This window comes from Fulmarus glacialis, unplaced genomic scaffold, assembly GCF_000690835.1.
Source record: "Fulmarus glacialis isolate BGI_N327 unplaced genomic scaffold, ASM69083v1 scaffold27903, whole genome shotgun sequence".
Taxonomy (NCBI): domain Eukaryota; kingdom Metazoa; phylum Chordata; class Aves; order Procellariiformes; family Procellariidae; genus Fulmarus; species Fulmarus glacialis.
In genome coordinates, this window is record NW_009204043.1 from 963 (window position 1) to 17,732 (window position 16,770).

The 16,770-nt window shown below is 44.9% G+C and overlaps 1 protein-coding gene across 1 annotated transcript in view; it reads right to left on the bottom strand.

Annotated features, from left to right (window-relative positions):
• Positions 1-688: 688 nt before the first annotated feature.
• LOC104074657 (histone-lysine N-methyltransferase 2A-like) overlaps positions 689-16,770 on the bottom strand; it is a 34,080-nt gene continuing 17,998 nt past the window's right edge. Inside the window, 19 exon segments of the mRNA XM_009574846.1 lie at positions 689-2,032; positions 2,421-2,550; positions 2,943-3,026; positions 3,466-3,573; positions 3,975-4,149; positions 4,458-4,532; positions 5,159-5,247; positions 5,249-5,312; positions 5,694-5,758; positions 6,289-6,369; positions 7,743-11,112; positions 11,115-12,032; positions 12,694-12,879; positions 13,666-13,826; positions 14,082-14,160; positions 14,245-14,362; positions 14,653-14,811; positions 16,064-16,201; positions 16,335-16,441. Coding sequence (XP_009573141.1) covers positions 1,757-2,032; positions 2,421-2,550; positions 2,943-3,026; positions 3,466-3,573; positions 3,975-4,149; positions 4,458-4,532; positions 5,159-5,247; positions 5,249-5,312; positions 5,694-5,758; positions 6,289-6,369; positions 7,743-11,112; positions 11,115-12,032; positions 12,694-12,879; positions 13,666-13,826; positions 14,082-14,160; positions 14,245-14,362; positions 14,653-14,811; positions 16,064-16,201; positions 16,335-16,441 — 6,383 coding nt within the window. The 3' untranslated portion in view covers positions 689-1,756.

Here is a 16,770-nt window from a genome sequence, read left to right on the forward strand (position 1 = left end):
TTACTGAAGTCAAAAAGGCAGAACGAGAGTAAAAAATAAAAATAAAGTGTACCCCCCTCTCTGGAGAAAGGATCAGACTGTGTCCAGCCAGGTATTTCCTATAACCGTCCTACGAAAATAAAAAAATCATTAAAAAGAGATTCTCTTAAATTAGGATAATACCACTGTTTAAAAAGCCTCGTCATAAGTGCTTTCCCCTATGAAGTGCTTCTCATAGAAAAATATACAAAATATATTTACATTTATAAAACCTTAAATACTAACTGTAAACAGAACAGAGTAAAATCCAATGTCATCATTTGTTAGGCTTGGGGCTTTTTACGTCTTCCTCTGTGTTTTTGTTTTGGAGGTGTGGAGCAGACCCAAACGGGAGGAGGATTTATGCTACTTCAACCAGGACAATAGTGTCTTTTGATTCGCTTAAAACGAGCTCGGTTCCTCAGCTACAGCAATTTCTACCATGCCGACCGCTCATTTATTTCCTATGCGTTCCTGGATGCTGCACGGCACAGACGAGGCTGGTTAGTGTTTGGCCTGGCTACGCTCTGTTTCGGTGCCTCTTCCCGTGCCTTTTGGGGTAGACAACGAGACTACACCCTGAAGATGTACCTACAGGATCGCTCCTCTGCCTCCCCAGCTGGCCCTAGGACACTGCAGTGAGGCTGAGCACAGCGGATCCCGGGGGAGCCTCCACACGAGTCCTTCCTAGCCCCTGCTCTACAGCGGTACACAGCTAACCTGGAGTCGGCTCTCACTCCCCATCTCTCCCTAGATACATCCGCTCCTTGGACCAGCTCCACGGTGGCAGAGAGACCGCTGGCGGGAAGCGCCTTCAGCTCGCTGGGTAGAGGAGGAAGCTGGCAACGGGACCGGGGAAAGGACTACTTCCCTCCTAAAAAGCCAGAGAGGGAGGGCGCCGCTGAAAGGAAGCCTTTGCTCGCAAAGGTTTACAGCGCCAATAACTGTTGGCACAAGCCCTCTCTCTGCCAAAGAATGCCAGGAATTCCCCTGTGCTTGGGCAGGCATTTCGGAGCGAAGCACTAGCCGAACCCTCTTCAGTCTAGTTGCGGGCTGCTCTGTTCCGCTCTCCCCGGTTCGGCCTTCCGAGATGAAACCGGACAAGCCAGACCCACACAACGCACCAGGCCCCCCGCGCCACGCAGGACGCCAGCCGACTCACAAATAGTGTTTTGCAGACGCATAGCACAAGGAACCACAGACACGTGCACAGTCCTTGGGGTAGCTGGTCAGTGGGGTGCAGTCTCTCTCCCTGGGAGGAAAGCTCGCTCAAACACCGTGCTACCGAACTTCTGACGCAGCCCTCCGCCGAGGCGGAGGAGGAGAACTCCATGTTCGGCACTCTGAGCCAAGAGACAGAGAGGGATAGAGGGACAGGACCCGCGATCGCTCCCCCACGCTTGGGCCTGGGCCGACCTCCCCTCCCCTCTCCCGCTCATTAGCCCCACGCTGAGAAACAAATACCGGGGGCGGGGGGAAATGAGAATAGCAAAAACATAATCACACTGAGGATCTTCTCCAGTCGCCTGTGTCTTTCACAAGGGTAAGTGTGCGCATGCGAGACATGAAGATGTGGACTCTGAGAGAGAAACACGGCCGCCAGTCAGGTCCCTGAGCCCAGCCGATCTTCATTCCTGCCTCCTGCCTCCCTGTCCCGAATGAACGGCCGGGGAGGGATTCACTTGATGCTTTGGTTCGCCCCAGGCCCTTCAGGGCTCACTTGCAGCTGACGGAAGTTCTAGTTTAAAAACTTCCTGCACTTCTTGGCGCCGCAGTTACAGGGCAGTTTGTTGCTGGCGTCTTCAATGGGGAACTTGTAGTCGTACGTGAGCTCTTCCCCGCGGTAGATTTTGCGCATGGCGAAGATGACAATGTGTTTCTGACCATCGATGTTGATGACCCGGGAGTAGCAGTTGGGCTCGCAGGAGTGATTGATGAAGCGGGCTGCGTTCCCGTGCATGGTGGCATCCACCACTTCAGAGTCGTCAATGCGGAACATGTAGCAACCGATCCCCTATGCACGGAGGACAGAAAGAGGGTTAGGTCAGGGAAGTGAAGACAGAGCCACCCTAGCAGACAACCTAGCTCATTACAGCAACCAAAAGCCAAGCCTTTAAGAGTATCTGCAGCCTCTCCTCACTTGTCTTCATAAGCTCATGCTTGAACCATTTCACCCCCACGCTCTTTGGATCTGCCATGCTGGACTGAGACCCTTCCCAGCCCACAGGAGAAAATAAGAAGCGCTTCTAGAGCTCCTGCGAGAATGGAAATATCCCAAGAAGTCTGTAATCCCAGTTCACAATGTTCCAAATGCAGTTTTCACGTAAGCCTGTCCTACCTTCACAGCCACTTTCTAGTTCTCTCAAACTCTTTAAGAACTTCTACAAAAGCCCATAACTCACCTTACTGTCGTAGTATTTCTCTCGTTTGTCAGTGAGGATGGAGCGAATGACATTGCCTGAATATTCGATCACCATCTCACCTGCATCGATGTTCCTTTTGCAGAACAGACCCCGGCCATGGATGGGAGACCTAAAAAAGCAACAAGGTAAGTGAATATTTCAAGCGATACAAGCAAAGCTCAGAAATGTAAGACTGCAAACACTGCAAAAAACAGGTTATTCATTACAAAGATCACTGCGGTATCATTACTCTTCTGTAATGTAACGCTAACAAGAACAATACTAGGTCTCTCCTGCCTGCTCCTGAGCACATGCCTTAGCTATCACCAAGGTAAGCCAGCAAGGAGTAAGTGGTTTGTCCTGAGGATTATTTTTCAAATACATAACTTGGGCGGGGAGAAGGAGGAGGGAAAAAACCCAAACCTGCTTCTTCCCCTCAATTTTGCAGTCTGACTTCATAGAAGGTTTCCAGTTTTCACCTTCCTCTGTCCCAGAGGCAGCGGTACCAGAGCAAAACCGTACCTGTAGACACCAACTGCCTCCTTGGAGGTCTTCTTCAAGTGTCGGAAGCGCATGGGCATTGGCAGATCCATACTAGTTGCCCTCCTAGAACAAAGAGACGCTGCTAAGTGCTGACCTTTGTTTGAGAGTCTGTGCCATGTATTATCGGGGATACTTTCCAAGATATAATAATTTAGACGCTGTGACACTGCAGCCCACTGAGAACACAATCAAAATTAATTCACTGCTTTTATACACGTGTAAAAAATCATTTCCTCCCTTTTCTGCCCAATTTCTCATCAGATTGTTTTCCATTAGCAAGGAAAAGAAACATTCAAAGGAAGACCGGCCTGGTGGTCACCTTCGGCTGTCAGTTCTCTTGCTATTGGAGGAGTATCCTGTATATTTGCTAGCGCTTGGTAGCTTTCAAGTTTTAAACTTGAAAAACCACCTCAAAGAACACAATGCATAACTAAGCCTGATTAGCTCGTTTTAACAGCACAGCATTATTTTCCCCTTTGAACCTTTAAGCCCTGCTGCATACCGGGCTGATTTCAGCTGTACTTCTTCCTCTTCCTCATCATTTGGGTTGTATTCTGGTGGCTGTCGGTGTTTAGAAGCCAAGAAATTAAACATATCAAATGCAGATTTCCTGCAATTTAAAGAGAGGAAAGGAAGTTTGTTTTACTGACTGAAAACAAACATGTGGTTGCCACAACAGTTTGACATGTTTACCGCTTTACACCTCCTCCAGTCTGTCCTCTCTTAAAGCCTTCTACGCATCAGGGTAAGACACAACAGCTTCTGAGAACCGTGAACAAAAGTCCCAGCCAGGAAAGCTTTGTTAAACAAAGCAATGGTCAACAAAGTGGCACAGAAAAACGTGCAGACTCGGAAGATGCAATATAATTGATTTACATGAGAAAGTTGCTAACACTTCTTTTTAGCTGAGAGCTTTAGTGCTGTAGAGATTTGTTGCTTACGTCCTGCCATGAAGTTAGTTAATCGAGCAAACGGGCCATTAACCTTAACAATGACAAAGCTCACACTTGCCTCAGGTGGACTTCAGCCCTAGCAGAGCCATGTGGATTCAAAGGAGGTTCATTGGCCTCCTCCGGCTTATGAAATCTGAACTTGTAGTTGTGGCAGTGCTTTGCTCCATACAGTTGCTCAATCAGGAACACAACAGTATCGTGGATAATTCCCAGCATCCTCAAACCATTCACACCTGGAACAAGAAATAGAGCACAATAAAAAAACCCAACTGACAACACAGACTCGGAGCAGGAGGATACGGCAGCTTGTTAAATACAACTTTCATGCTAGCCTGCAGTTTTCACAGAAGCACTGTATTAGCTAGTTCATTCCCCATAAGAGTTTTCAATCATTTCATCAGGAAGAAATTATCCTCCATAAAGCAGTTAGCAGCTAAACTGAAACTCTTAAGACTCTGAACCCTAGGACACTCATAGAAAGATCTGTTTGCTCTCACATGTTCAAAAGCGCAGTAGAAGTGAGTTTGGCACTGGATATTACCTGCAAAAGATAGCTGTTTCAGGCGGGCATTAGAACGGGCTTCTTGAACTTTGTCAGTCAGTGACTTCCAGGCATCTGCAGTCACACAAACAGAAGACAAGAGAGTGAAAGAGTAGCTGAGGATTGCCAAAACAGGTGCCTTGCTATGCCTCTTATTTTGCCGCATCTTATCAGGTTTTCAGTGAAACAACAAACCATCGGTAAACTCCTACGTATGTGTGCAGTATGTTGTTTTCCAACAAAACGCTCATATTTAAATAAGCTAATTAGAGAATATGAAGTTTGCATCCTTTCATGGGCCATAAATTAAGATCGTTGGATCCAACTGCTTCCATCCTCCCCAAAATTCACTTTGGCGTAAAGGGAAGTAAGCGTCTTCAGCAATTGGACTGGACGAAAAGTCTAGATACCCTACTGCTGTCTGATCCACACTGACTATTTCTTGACAGAATATGGTTCAACAACATTGGTCAATTGATAAAACAAAATGGGACAATGATTGAAAAAAAAAAAACCACCAAACTTTTTCAATATAATCCAGACTTTGCTAGGAACTAGGATTGTTCTAGGGCCATAAATCAAGAGGTTTGGTTTTTTTCAAAAACTATAAAAAAAGCAAGTAACAGACCCTCAGAAGTCATAATTTTTACTTCTAGCAAGGAAAGCTAAAACCAGTACAACCAGAAACGCACGGTTCTCACCTTCAATGCTTTCTGCGCAGATTTGAAAACCATCATCACTAGAGATCTCAAAAACCAAACCTTTCTTTGGTTTCTTCTCACCAAGACACATGCTGAAGCCAAAACATAAGCGGGGAGCTGAAAGTGCTCTCTTCTTCTTCGAGAGCTTTTGAGCCTAGAATAGACAGAAGCCAGCATGAAGATGGAAATTGGGTAGAATGATGTTTTTTCCACTGGTTGTTCCACAACTGAAAATTACTAACATGCCTTTTGACCAGTAAATCCATCCAAGAAAAAAAATCTAGACAGTGTTGTAGTAAGAGTGAGAAATCTCAAGTGCTGAAATTTCCACAAACGAAAAATAAAGACATAACTATTTGACCAGTATCTATTAACAGCAAACAAACCTTTGCTCCCTTCAAAGCAAGAATAACATGACTATTAGCTCTGAGATTTTTCCTGAGAGAACGAGACACACAAAAATCAAAACTTCAAGGTACTAATTTCCCAGTCCTGGAGAATCCCAAGACCCGGTGCTTTTGAAGAAGCGACATACCTGCATTTTCTTGCTCATTTGTTGAGTTCTGTGTTGACTGAGATTCTGGGAGGACTGCCGTTTGCCTTGGGAGGGAAGGAAGTGAACATGAAGAGAAATATTTAACAACGTACCTCATGTCCTACCAGCCCTGAACACTCACCTACAAAATCTGAGAACTAGACAGAAGTACAAGAACCTTTTTCCAGATCGAATGTTCTAACATCAGTTCAATTGGAAACAAACAAGTAAAATGATTCTACTCAGTAGCATTTATTTTTGAGGCATCTATCAGTCTGTGGGTAGCAGTCTAATTTAATACAGCCTGGGACCTGTTCTATGTATTAGCCCTACCCAGTAACAAGGCGTATGCTGACATATGATCAGCCGAAATTGTATGAATAGTCTTGTTCTGAGCAAGCAGTAAGCTTCCCAGAGCTACATGCAACTTAATTTAAAAAATGGCTCCATATTGCAACTAAATGTGACCGCTCATTCCAGACTGAAAGCTCCCAAGATATTTTAACTAGCAAAGCAAGACTTCTTGCATTCTCTGTATAAATTTCCTCACGCTCAAGTGAGCGGAATCTGATGGAAAGGTCTGTTTAATGCTTACCCTGCAGACTGGCCACATTGTTTCTGTGATGGCTGATCTACGTTTGCTGCATCCTGTGTATCTGCCTTCACAGCAGGAGTCCTGGAACAAAAAGATTTAGGAACATTCATAACACCTGCCAAGCCGTAGGTGCCATAAATGAGACTGGAAAGCAGTAACAGATCCACCGGGAGTTGCCACAGCGATTCAGCAGCTCAGCAGAACTACAGAAGTAGTAACAACTGGTCCTAAGATATGAGGAACCAGATCACACTTCCAGCATCACATCAGAATCAAGACTTGCACTTCAAGAGGAAGGAGGAGCATGAATCCGGGTGCAAGAGAAACATGCCTGAGCAACCACAAGCAATGAGCTCAGGAGTCAAGAGGTGCATGGTGGAATGTGGGAACAGCTACAAAAAACACTTACAGACTAAAACAAATTGGCAAGTGTCAGCAACACAAAAAAGCTATTTTAAAAGGTTAAGCTGTCTAAAGGGTTTTGGATCGACGGTTTAAGAACCCAACCTATTACAAGACATTAAGATGATCACGGAATTACACAAGTGATGTGCAGTATTTCTCAGTTACCAAAAGCTGGATGTTACTGTCTTTTAGCATCAGCAATCATTTTGGAGAGTTCTCTCAGGCAGCCACGATTGAAAGTCAGTGGTGCAACGTCTTTGGTGAAATGCGTAACTGTTGGCAGTGTGATACTAAGACAAGGCTATAGACTACATCAATAAAACTGTCTAGTTTTGCATGTAAAACACAGACCAGCAGCTCTTACTCTCTCTACAGATCCATATTTCAGAGAGTCAATTCAAATGTCATTTTAATTTAAGGTCTGGAAAGTAATCCTCTACTGCGAGAGACAAGTGCACGCTCTGCTGTTCTGACAAAAAGATTCTCCCTGTTCTCCCAGTTCCTCCCCAGTCCCTCTTGCCTGTAAGGACTAAAGAGGAGGGAAGAGGGGCAGGAAGAATAAACCGCACACTGGAGAGACACTAAGCTCACAGAAAGTGGCATGCAGTTTAAATTTTGTAATGAGAATGACCGAGGCAACACCATAACGGTGCATCATTTTGGGGCCCTCAGCACACTGCTGATAGTACAATTAAAACTTCTAGAGCACTTACACACGTTAACAACATAAAGGAATAGAACCCATCACCCTTTTGAGTGCCATTTCCTCTACTGATATCTCTAACATGCTCTTTAATTTGCCAGAGCTGTCAATGATGAATAAAGTCCTCATAACCCGGATCCTCAAAGTCTTAGGTTTTTTATCCTTCCCTTTCCAGAGGTAAAAATTCTACTAACTCCTTTAGAGAGATTTGCTTTCTATTGGCAGCTGGGGTTTTTACCTTAGAAATTATCATTCAAAAGGAAAATTTGCTGTAAAACTAGCGCAAGATTCTTTCTTACATTGTTACAAAACCTCAGGGGTGAGCAAAATCAAACAATCCTCTTACCCTGTAGCCGAGACCTGGGGTACAGCAATGGCCCCTCTGTCGGGAACATGTGCTTCAGAGGAACTGGTCCACACATGAGAAGTTTTGTGCTTCTTTCCATTCCCTTTGTCTAACGAGGGCTGAATGCGTTTGATTTTTGGCTTCATTTTCGTGGGACCCAGCACAGAGCTACTCGCAGACTGCTGACCAGATGACGGGGAGCCTCCAGGAGATGCTGAACTGGCATGCATCACCGACGAGGAAGCCTTGTTTTGTTCGAGTCCAGTATTATTGGGAACATCAACCAGCTGCGGAAAGTTCGACAACTGCGTCGTTGCCGAAGCTGTGCCAAGGTCCAGCTGGGAGGAAGCAACCCCGGTTTTGCTGGCTAGGAGCTGTGTCATATGCTGAAGCTGGTAAGAGCCTTCTGGGTCAGCAGACGACGGAGCAACTGTCATGCCCATCGTCTGTGCTGAAGGCAGAACACATATGCTTGATGCAGCTGTCATCGCTGCCGTAGATGGAGTTTGGGATGCTCCCAGTTGCGAAAACATCCCAGAACTTGGTGGTAAAGTCACGTGCTGCTCCTGAAGACCAAGGCTTTGCTGACTAGCTTTGATCAGGAGGTTGCTTATCGAACCAAGGTCCCCTAATAATCCAGGGCTAGTTAACGTTACCGAACTTTGTCCCAAAACGTGACCAGGAACTGACCCACCGGTAGTAGGGGCTGCCGTGGCCTGCATGGATACGACGTTCAGCACCGAGGAACTCGATGCTAGGCCTGATACAGGCCCCGCTGGGAGGTGACTGGCATCTGGCCCGATAACACTGGGAGACGTGCCAACTGCAGTAGTGGTCCCACCTTGGGGGAGCAAAGACGTTTGCTCAAAATACATGACCCCAGACTTGGATCTTTTGATAATATTGGGGACGGTTCTATGGGATGTTGAATTTGCAATGGTTCCCAAATCCAACGGGTGGTTGGAAATTTGGGAAGGAGCAAAATTAATTAAGGTCATGTTGGAGACCATATCAGGAGGAGCTATGGCAGAAGGGGTTCCAGAGGGAGCCAGCTTCTTATTCTTCCGTGACTGCAGACGAGATATGGGCCGTTTCTTGCCCAGGGCAGCAGCTGGTGTAGAAGCAGTGGTACCAAGGTCCGTCCTCTGACTAGCTTCAGACACTAAGAGCTGAGGATCAGGGGGTGGCTGCACACCGATCAGAAGACCTGGCGAAGGACTGCTGATGTTTGGTGGGAAGCCAGTCTGAGGGGCTGTGGAGAAGGGATGTATATGCTGGTGATGGGACATGGGCAGCAGCCCCTTGCTCGTGGGAGGGAATAACGACTGAGACGAGGGCAAGCTCGGATTTAACCCTGTGGTCAGCGTAAGCCCGCTCCCCATGGGCCCCAGCACCGAAGCGTTGGTCTCCATTACGCTCTGCGCAGAACTAACAGAAGGTGTTAACTGTATCTTTTGAGTAACGCCGTTGGGAAGAGTTTGGAGGACATACAGCGGCTGCATGTTTTGATTGACTACCAGAAGTTTTTCAGCGGCCGGCTTCAGGTGGGGCGGCGTTGTCTGCACCGCAGCATTGGAGATCTGCGAGGGGCCGGGACTGTCCGTGGAGTTTGGCACGTACTTCTGGCTCTGGAGGGGAACGGTGGGCGATACCGGCACCTGGATGCCCGGAGTCCCGCTGTTTCTCGTTAAATCCTGGTTGCTGCCATGCCCTTGCTCGACGGGGCCGCAGGGCGGGCTGGCTATATGCTCTGCATCTATGTGACCCTGGATGAAGTGATCGGGAGTCATGTGTCCTTCGGGGCTTGGCTCTACTCCTGGACTCAGGAGAGCTGTATCACCTTCCCCTGAGGCAGATTTTTCTGTGACCGTCACTCTCTTTTCCCCAGACTCTGTGGAAGGCAAGGCAAGCATTGACCTCTCTCCCGAGGAGGAGAGCGAAGACTCTGAGATGACGGCGAGCCTGTTGTGATTTTGGCTGGGCACCGTAGGGCTGCGAGTGGTCAGAACAGAGAGATCGGAAGGAAGCTCCAGCGGCAATTCAAACTGCTCCTCCGCTGATATGGAGGAAGAGACACTGCTATCCACCGGCTCGGTAGTTGGCAGCTGCTGGGAGAACACCTCAAACAAACCCATATCCTTGCCACGGTTGCTGTCGAGACCTAAACCTTCTCCAAGCGTTAGAAGTTCAGATGATGAGGACTCTGGACTTTCTCCCAACGCCTGCATAGACGGCGTGTTCTTTAGTACAAAGTCCATGATGTCGGAAGGGAGGATGTTCCCACAGTCGTCGCTGTTGTTATTGTCGGAGTCAGATTTCAGAAGTTCTGTGTTAAAAGTGTCCAGTAAGTTCTTGTCAGAAGGTGTGCTTGCGTGAGCCCTGCGGCCCGTTTCCAACGAGCTCAGCTGAGCTTCCAGCGAATCCTGACCTTGTGCTTTAACCCTGCTCACAGGATGGCAGTTATCAATCTTTGGGTCGGTTTTGTGGACAGCGGAGCTCTTGGTGACTTGTACTTTCTCTCCGGCCTCCTCAGTTCTATCTAGCTTTAAGTTCTCTGTTCCGTTTTCTTTACCGCTCCTTTTAGTTACTTGACTGACTTTTCGGGTTGTTGCCGTGACACTTGTATCACTTTCAGTTCCATCATCCACACCGTCTAGCTGTGAGATTTTTGGAAGATCGCACTGGTCCTCCTCCCTGAATAAGTTATGGGATGCAAGCCTCTCCTCCGTGTTCGAGGAAACCACCGTTCTAGTGAAATTATAGTAGTATAAGTCGTCTTCATCTGATGTGCTCAAGTCATCCGCTCCATCCACTTGTCCTTCTGCAGACCGCTTCCCGCGCTTCTTCCCAGTTGAGTTACTGTAGAAGGGAATGTCTTCCTCTCCGTAAGACCTCACACCATACAGAGGAGTCAATCCAAAGAACATATTGGATCTGGCCCGAGCACTTCTCCGTGGATACCTCCGCTTGTACGAGCCTTCTTCTTGAGCTTTAGTTCCATCCTGGAGCATCAAGTTGTTATCTTGAACGGGCAAATTTTCATATGCATTATTTTGAGATTCCTGTGCTGGTGCTTCGTTTGGACTTCCCTGAACTACAGGGTTATCTTCCGGGCTTTCTGAAGTTGAGGAGGGTTCTGCCAAAGCAGCCAGTTCTGCTCCTGCAGATGGAGGTTCAGCATCACTTTCCTGCTGTGCATTTTTAGACTGGTTTTCACTTTCCATCTTGAGAGGAGTCAGAGTGACTTTAACAGTGCGTTTTCTAGGTGCCTGCGATTCCTTAGAGGCCACTTCGATCTGCACCGCAGAACCTTTAGATGGCCCTTGTGAAGGTGGAGACTTCTCACCAACTTTTTCAGCAGAAAAGTTTGTTCAGTTGCCAAACCCTGATTACCAAATTCTGGTTTCAGGTTGCCTTCATCACTGCCTACTGCTTGACTTGAATCTGTAAGAGATTTCAGGGAATGCTTCTCTTTAAAACTATCTTTCATTAACTTTTTCCCCTTCTGACGCCTGTCTCTAGGGGCAGAAACTACCTGCTCACTTGCTGAAGCAGATCTGCTATTTACTTCAGCAGACTTCAAGCTCTTCGCATCCATCTCATCAACCACAGTCGTTTTCTCTGGCTGTACAGGTTCCACGTGCTGATCTCTGTCTTTCCTTGGGCCTCTCTGATGCAAAGATGGAAAGGATATTGCTTCTTTGGAAGAAAATGATCCTGAACATTCTTGAAAGGTTCCTATTTTAACATTCATTTCTGCGCCCGATGAACTGGTTGGTTGAGTGGACACTTTGGAGTTTCCTCCAGAAGCAAAACTATGAGCTGAATAATCTGGGTCCTTTGAGGTCAGTGTTTTCATCTTCTCTCCCTTAGAAGGCGCACCTTTGGCTATCAAATCTGAACTGCTAGAATGTTTTCCTTCTGTAGACTGAGATGCATCCAGCTGGTAAGTTTTACTTCCACTTGTAGCCCCTGTTTTCTGGGAGCCTGAACTAGTATAGCAACTTTGAACTGGAGCGCTTGGAGTACCCGCATTCACCGATCCCACAAAGCGGTCACTACTTTTGACACTCGATTCGTGTTCCGAAGAGGACCCCATGCTGGAAACTGAAGATACACTATGCCTGGAATAAGTGTTCCGAGCTCGCGTAGGGGAAATCATCCGGAGTTTTGATTGCTGCTGTGACAAAGAGGAGGTGCTATGTCTCCTAGAACCAATGCTCTTAAGTCCAGAGGATAGTAAAGGATCTCCTACTGTCACTATTTCATGGGTCACTGGGGTAGGACTTCCTGAGAAAATAAGGGAAGAAAGACTGTCAAGTGATCTGAAACCTTCACAATCAATGCATACCCAATTCCTTCACACAAAACACAAGAAATTAAAAACCAGGAAAACCTTTCAGCCAAATAGCATTAACATAATGATGATACTTGAGATAGGTATTAAAAATCTGATACCGTCAATCAGTATTCACCTTGTAGACTTGACAAGTTTGTATCTCAGGGTTCTGTACCCCAACTTTAGCTGTGCATTTTCAACATCAGTTTAAAACAAAACGTGACTCATTCATACAGAAACAGCAGCTGAATTACAATACCAGATTTCCGATTCTCTCTGGAAAAATACTGACTGAGATGATCAAGTCTTTAACTTATAATACGGCTCTTCTGTATTACTGCTATTATATTGCCCAAACACTGCTTTCTTAACCCCAGTGAAATTTTTGTTTTAGTCGTACATTTCTTGACAGGCCACCTCTACTGTATGTTTTCACACCTTTCCTTCCCTCAAACCTGTTGCCATTTCACTGTTTTCTCTAGAAACAGAAAACTAAACACTACATTCTGAATGAAGCCAAAAAAGACACCAACCAAACCAAAAATATTTCCAAAACAAACAAAAAAACCCTCCCCAAAAACCAAAAATCAAAGTCAACAGCACTTGAAATACCTGCAGAGGGTAACGGTCTAGAGCCGGGAGACCTCTGTGTGGATGGATAACTTGGCATCCTGATCCTGGGACCCTTTGAGACCACTGGATAGTAACAGGAACTAGAGGTCTGAGAATGCAAGGGACGATCTGGTGATGGTGGATTTACAATTTCAGGTGTATTTCGGCTGTCTTTAGGTAGAGTTTCTGTTATCGTATAAAAGAGAAACAATACTGTAAGCTATCACTGAATCCTAAAAGCTATGATCTGATAAAGTATATATTGCTATCAGGTTTCACTTGGAGAATCGGGGTATTTGTTAAATAAACACAAAGTCAAAGATTACTGCTTCCTTGCCATTAGATAACATCTGGTTTATTCTCCTAAGAATATTTTCAAATACTTGCAGCAATACAGTAACCCTCAGCTTACACATGAAATTCCATTATATTTTAATAAAGTTTAAGATTCTATGTTTACAATGACAACTATTATAAATGTTTTAAAAATCTTCCACAACCTCAACCTTCTGGGAACTGAAAAGGATAGGGTTGAGATTTTTTTTAGATTTTTTTTTTTTTTTTTAACTCACCTATGGGATACAGAGAAAGCAATTTGGAAATACAGAAGCAGCGCAATACTACTATTCAACACGGTATTTAACAACCCCCATATTACATACCAACACTGGCACTTGAAGTACAATTTGAAGTTTCAGATCACTAGAAAAATCTCAGATCTGTAGACTAGAAAGCATTACTACAGTAGTTTTCATTTGGCTCAAGTTTTCAAAGTTACCAGTACACTTTTTTTCTTCAAAAAAAAAAAAAAAAAAAGGCACACAGCTAACATAATTTGGAAGCCTGAAGTGGATTCTAGCCCAAATCAGCTTAAGAGACACAGGTCCTAGCCACTACCTGGCTTTCTGGTAAGGATACGCTACAGCAAAACCACGTAGAGAACATACTTTTATAAAGTCCTTAAAAGATTACCTGTAAGGGGGACTGGGCTATGGGCAATTGTTCTGTTATCATCATGCTCCACAGTGCTGTTGATGTCAGGTTCTATGACCGGAGGTCGGCACTCCATGATCTTGCAGGTATACACACAGCGCTTCCTGGCATCTGTTGTGCTCCAGTACACCCTGGAGCACCTGGAAGATAATTCAAACATAAACCAATTTACTCAACAGTTGAGTAAAACTCAGCATTCCTACTTTAAATTTTCAGTTTCTCAAAACTACACGGGACAAAGGCTTCCTGGCACAACATGCTGCACACCTAGCTTAATCACAAGATTCCTGAACAGCGTATGAAAGCTACAGTCCATTTTTACATGTGTTATTTAAACGCTGGTTTGGCATCTAATGTACTAAAAGACGTCTAATCATGAAACAGCTTATACTCACTGATAGCCGATGGGAAACAACTTATCTTCACAGTCTGAGAGGTCATTCAGAATTCCTAAACAGTCTATTGTCATTGAACCTGAACAGAAAGAGGAACAGAAAAGTTCTGTGAACCAGATTCCAGCACCAAAGGTGGATCAAGTGTCCAGAGACTAGATCTTACCAATCATCATGTGGATGTTCTCTGGTTCCAAGCCACTAAGAAATTTTCTCCTCAAACTGATCCCTTCAAAGTCCACAAAAACTCTCCTAAGGACTTCAAACCCATTCTCAGGAACCACCTGGAACAAGAATCCACAAAACCACTCGTTAATTTTAAAGGAACCACCGCATGTACGCTACACAGTCTGTCTAACTCGATCCTCAGTTTGGTCTTTTAGTTTTTGAACTGTCACATAGTACCACTTGCCAAACTTCCCCATGCCAATTGTATGGCTGACTTCTTTTTAACAGCACTGCGCTCCGGCCCTCGTTAGTAAGGAACACATTCAGTATTAACTTCTAAAAAGTGCTCATAGTTACAGGCCAACCCCACCTTCAGACAAGGCAGGGTGTGAAAGAAGAATCTCACCTCTCCTTTGATCAAGTCACGATGCCTCTGGCAGTAAACTTTCTTATCGTCCAGAAAGACACAGTTCTTGGCTCGCGAGCACATAAAATGATAGTTACTTGTACAGGAAGTGAGGCAGCAGCCTACTGTGGCACCCGACTTCTGGCAGAACTCACACCTCTACAAGAGGGGAAAAAAAAAAACCAACAAAAATAACAAACAACCGAAAAAGAGTTAAAAATTAATCCCTTCTGAAACCAGGCTACCATTACTGTTGTCAGTTGTTTTTTCGGCATAGACAGAAGTTCAGAGTAATGCCTGACCTCCCGCTTCATTGCTGTAACATTTCACTACTGTGACTCACATGCACAAGTGAGACATGGAGGAGGAGGTGAGAGGAAGAAGGATCCCTCACACAGAACAACTTTTGTATTTGCAGACTGGTTCCTCCAGGCCTCAGACTTTCTTGCTTGTACTCCATATCCAAGTGTTATATTTGCAAGCTTTACCGATTAATATGTCAACTATGTCTTGGGCACAGAGTATTCCCCATGTGGGTGGCTTACTACTGGCTAAGAGCAGTCCTATTCAACCGCTTCTGCCATTTTAATAAATATTTAGGACTAAATGACTCAATATTAAAACAAAATTTGGAAAAACTAATTTCTAGTCATGCCTCCAGTCTCATTTTGTTCTTCTGGAAAGTAAGCAGCAACCAATTCACAATAGGAAGATTATTTCGCTTTCTAAGACTGCTTAGGAGTTCAGAAAAAAAGACAGCACCATCATTCTTTTTGCAGTATTTAACAGAGTAGCTATGTACAAGCTAGATGTCAAGATCTTTCATCTACACTCAAACATGAAAATGCTGCTTGGTCAACACCTTGAATTGGACAATTCAAGGACTTGCTTTCAATTTTTATTTCTTTTATACATATATAAAATTTAACCTAGGTCAAAATACCAGGTACAGGCTTGCTCTCTCTCCTTTGAGTTCCTCTGCTGTCATCAGTTCAGACCGCAACAGAAGATCTGGTAAGTCCTTGTACCAGAGAGATAGGCACTGGGCTTTAACATAGCATTTGGCCGTGCTTTAGATAGTCCGTATTATTTCTAAAAACAGGTTGTGACTACAGATATGGCATCAACTGCTTAAGGTATAGCACTGGCATTTGAAGAGCTTCTGAGAAAAACACGACTCCAATTCTCCCGTTACAAGTTCTTTTTGGTCTCCACATTTCTGAACTGAGCAAGGATAAAATAAATTTTCAAATATCTTCAGTCAGTTCTATTATATATAGCATTAAGAAAAAAATGCAAGGAGAGGACAGAGCAGAAAAAACACACACAAGGGATCTTTTAGCCGGGTTCCTGTCTTGGTTCTGTGTAAATCAGCATGAAGTTTAACAAAGTATTCTTTACTTATACCCACCAGCTGCTTTCCCCTGATCACAGCCATGTGCACGTTTTTCAGAGAACCATCATCGTCTTCAAATACTTCTGCTGACCATAAAGCACAGTTCACATGTGTCCATTCATTTTGGCCAATATAGAGAAGACGTCCAGCATCCTAAAGAACGGAAGGAAACATTCTTTTCAAATGTTCCACGAGACACAAAAAGCATCCAGCCTATCCACAGTACCAAATCTATAGTACTGCTTAAATCAGCTCTTATCAAAATGGGCACGTGCCAGATACTCACATTAGCACTGTCATCACCATATTTCAGGCACAACGCGCACTGCCTGTTGTCTTCTACATCCGGAGGTGGGTTAAGTTCAGGACTATCCTCTCTGCTTCTGTCAGAGCCTTAGAGTTAAAAGAAGAACACTGTTTATTCTTGAAAATCAGGGAGGCAAAAATTCATCTGGAAAGATTGTCAGTAAGTGAAGAAGGTAGAAGAGCCAAACAGTAGCCTAGGGTTTTCAATAGCCAGCCTGTAAAGCAAGGAAAAGCACGCATCAGCCTCTACACAGCCCTTGTTTTGGGGGAAAAGAGGCGGGTGCAAACGTATTTCTGGGCCCAAGCTCAGCTCAGAAACGTCTCATATATAACAGCCTCTGAATGATTTCAGGTCACCAAAAGTCTTCAGTCGCATACAGAACTAATACCGCCCTCTCTTTACTACTAGGAGGTTT